The sequence below is a fragment of the Bactrocera latifrons genome, unplaced genomic scaffold (assembly GCF_001853355.1).
Source record: "Bactrocera latifrons isolate USDA-ARS-PBARC rearing strain unplaced genomic scaffold, ASM185335v1 scaffold_20, whole genome shotgun sequence".
NCBI classification, from domain to species: Eukaryota; Metazoa; Arthropoda; class Insecta; order Diptera; family Tephritidae; genus Bactrocera; species Bactrocera latifrons.
This window is the reverse complement of record NW_017535519.1, coordinates 1,016,592-1,019,737: the sequence shown is the minus strand read 5'-3', so window position 1 is coordinate 1,019,737 and position 3,146 is coordinate 1,016,592. Positions and strand designations below refer to the sequence as shown.

At 34.8% G+C, this 3,146-nt stretch overlaps 1 protein-coding gene across 1 annotated transcript; it reads right to left on the bottom strand.

Annotated features, from left to right (window-relative positions):
* On the bottom strand, positions 1-509 carry LOC108968073 (rRNA 2'-O-methyltransferase fibrillarin-like). The gene is made up of 2 exons (XM_018931841.1): positions 401-509; positions 1-338 (listed from the first exon to the last, which is right to left on the bottom strand). The coding sequence occupies exons 1-2, from the start codon at positions 453-455 to the stop codon at positions 145-147; spliced, it is 249 nt and encodes an 82-aa protein (XP_018787386.1). The 5' UTR covers positions 456-509; the 3' UTR covers positions 1-144.
* Between the last annotated feature and the right edge of the window lie 2,637 nt (positions 510-3,146).

The window sequence follows — 3,146 nt, the reverse complement described above, 5'->3', positions numbered from 1 at the left end:
TTTGGTTTACATTTCTATATATATGTATACTATATGTACAGAGGTGGAAGGTCCTTTTACTAAATGTGTCTTTAATTAGGACTGATTCGGAGGTATAGCAGCGCTATATTATTTTCTTTGGATTAAGATTTACGTACGATGAATTTATGGCGGACACGGAGGCATCCAAGAAGGTCTTACGCAATCCGGACCACCAGCACCACCTGGACCGCCAGGGCCATTACCCCAGCCACCACCACCGCCGCCGCCGCCTCCTCCACCACCTCCACGTTCACAATTGCAACCTCGACCACCACCGCCGCCGCCGCCACCGCCACCGCCTCCTGGCACTGGTACGCCTATATGAAATTGCAACAAATTGTTTATAAATGTTGATTTAGAATTTAATTGGAAATGTTACCCTTAACCAACGCCAACAGAGCGATTAAAACAATTAAAAGTAACTGGATCTTCATTTTCACTTGTTAATTTTGCGTTACCCGGGCTGAAGTGATACGATCTTATATGTAGCGCCCTTTATATACAACCACAGATGAGCATCGGTTTTCATTATGGAAAACACATGAGTTCAAAGCGATCGGGGAATTTTCGTAGGGTTATTCAATTGCGGTAAACGCTCCGAAGCGGTGCAATGTGCTACAATAACGAACACATACATACATACATATGCAAGCAGATTCATACTTGTGGCGATCAATTGACGCTGCGGCACAAGCTGGGCGAGGCAAGCGGAAAACTTATTGTGATAAGACATGTGTGCAATTATCACCTCACTGCTCTTTAGTGTCACTGGAAAATCCAAAACAATCTCGACAATAAACAGCTAAAATTCAAAGTACATACGAATATTCATACGTTGCAATAAAATGAGTTCATGTATTCACAATAGTAGAAATATGTCTAAGTCAACTATTTACGTCGCAAAGGTCGTTGCTGATAAGAAATTAACACTAAATGCAACACTTATTAATTAGCTTAATCTCCGTTGTGCAAATCTAAATGACGCGAATTCTCAGAATGCAATTATGTAATAACTAGGCGCAATTATATTTTAAAACATTTATTAATAAAATATGTACATATAAATGTTGAAACTGGGTCAACGATCTTGTAGTATTTACGCAGAATTATGAACTGAAAACAAAATGCAAAATTTCAACGGAAAAAATATTATATGTAAACACATGATATTAATAAATTGCGACTTCAATGTTTACACAACTTTATAGCCGATGCATATTATTGTGTCGATATACATATGTAAGTTATAAACTTAGAAAACGACCGAAGAAAATTTCAAAAACATTTCGTCGTATTAGCACATTGTTATCTACACAGTGTTAGGCTCTCTCTATCATATTTTTTTTTTTTTAAGTTTTATCCGGATTTTAAGTCAATCTGAAAAATAAATAAGTAATAAATAATAATAAATGCAGTTAAATAAATTTTAAACGTACTTACATACCTACATACATAAGTACATATGTATATGTACATATGTATATGAATATTGTTAAAAATTGTTTATTGTCTTACTACTACTAGTTCTACTAGTTACATACATACATATGTATGTAATATATGTACGGAAAAAGACTTTAATATCTGCTAGTTTTTTAATGTTGAGTTATATTTCGGAATGGGTTTCAAATCTGGAAAAAGTTAGCAATTAATATTTTATGGCAGATATGGGAAGGTAATTTTCGAATTCATTTCAATTGATGCGATGCGTTCTGCCGAAATACCCCATAAATCCATTGGTAAACTATTTTTTTGATCCCAGTATTTAAACATTTAGCCATACTCATCTCATCTCAGTGATTTTTAACATTGAAATCTGCTTTTAAGTGGAACTCAGGAAAAACTTACCTATCAAAACATTATCGAACTTTTTTCATCTTCCTAGTATCAATTTATTTCTTTATTTCAATTATTTTCAAATAAGACAGATTCTTGTCACTATAAACTCTATACTGCAACAGATCGGTTTAAAAAGGGACTGCTCCTAAATCACATAACGATTATTTGTTTTATGTGGTTGTAGTGTAATCCCTTTGAGATACATATGAAGGAAGTAAGAAATCGCTTCTATCATCAACATACTTATTTATCTCAAAAATTACTTTCAAGGGATGCGCTTTGAGCCGATTAAGGTTATGAATGCGATTATGAAGTTTGGTTAATGATTCGGGTCATTTATGCAAATATATGGTAATCGTTAAATAACGTGTATTTAAGTTTGCACAATATATAAATAAATATTTTTTAAATGCACAGGAAACTGTTCCTCTGTTCCAAAAGCAATGAAGATGGCAATAGCGTTTGACTTCTGAAAGGCAATAGCAATAATCGCAGTGTATTCTCTAAAACCACTTGGGAAGGCTGCATAAACTGCTTAGGATCTCCATTTCTGTTATAAATATTTCATTTGCAGAACACACATAAAAAAAAAAACGAAAAACCATAACTTCGGCTGCACTGAACCTAGAAAGCTCAATTAACTGTCTTTGAAAATAATCCCGTAATCTTCAGATATATATATAGTATATATCTTCTACGTGCTATATACATACATATGTCATAGTAAACCGATCTGAACAATATGTTCGGATACTGTTCAGTTGTCTTCGACAATAATTTAGGCCCAATTTCGTAAAGATAACTTGTCGAATAAAAAAGTTTTTCATTTGCACAGCAATTATGTATATGCAACCATATCGTTGGTTGAGTAGTTTCCCGGAGAAAAGGATGTGCTCAAACTTCTGTTATCGCACACATTACATACATATTAATATTGACAGACGGACTAATCATTTATATGCCATATGTATATATCAAACGATCTCCGTAGTTTCCTTTTAGGCTTAACATATCCTTTTTATATATAAAAAATTCAAATATTTTTTGTTGTCTCAAATTGGATTTATTATAATATTTTAAAAATTGTTCAAAACATTGCTACAAACCATCAAAACAATTAACAATATATTAAATTATGTCCATAAAGGCTTTACGTTTTATTTGCCACCGCCGCCGCCACCACCACCGCCTCCGCCGAGCTCAAGGTTGAGACCACCGCCACCACCGCCGCCGCCGCCTCCACCGAGCTCTTCAAAGGTGAGACCACCACCGCCACCGCCGCCGCC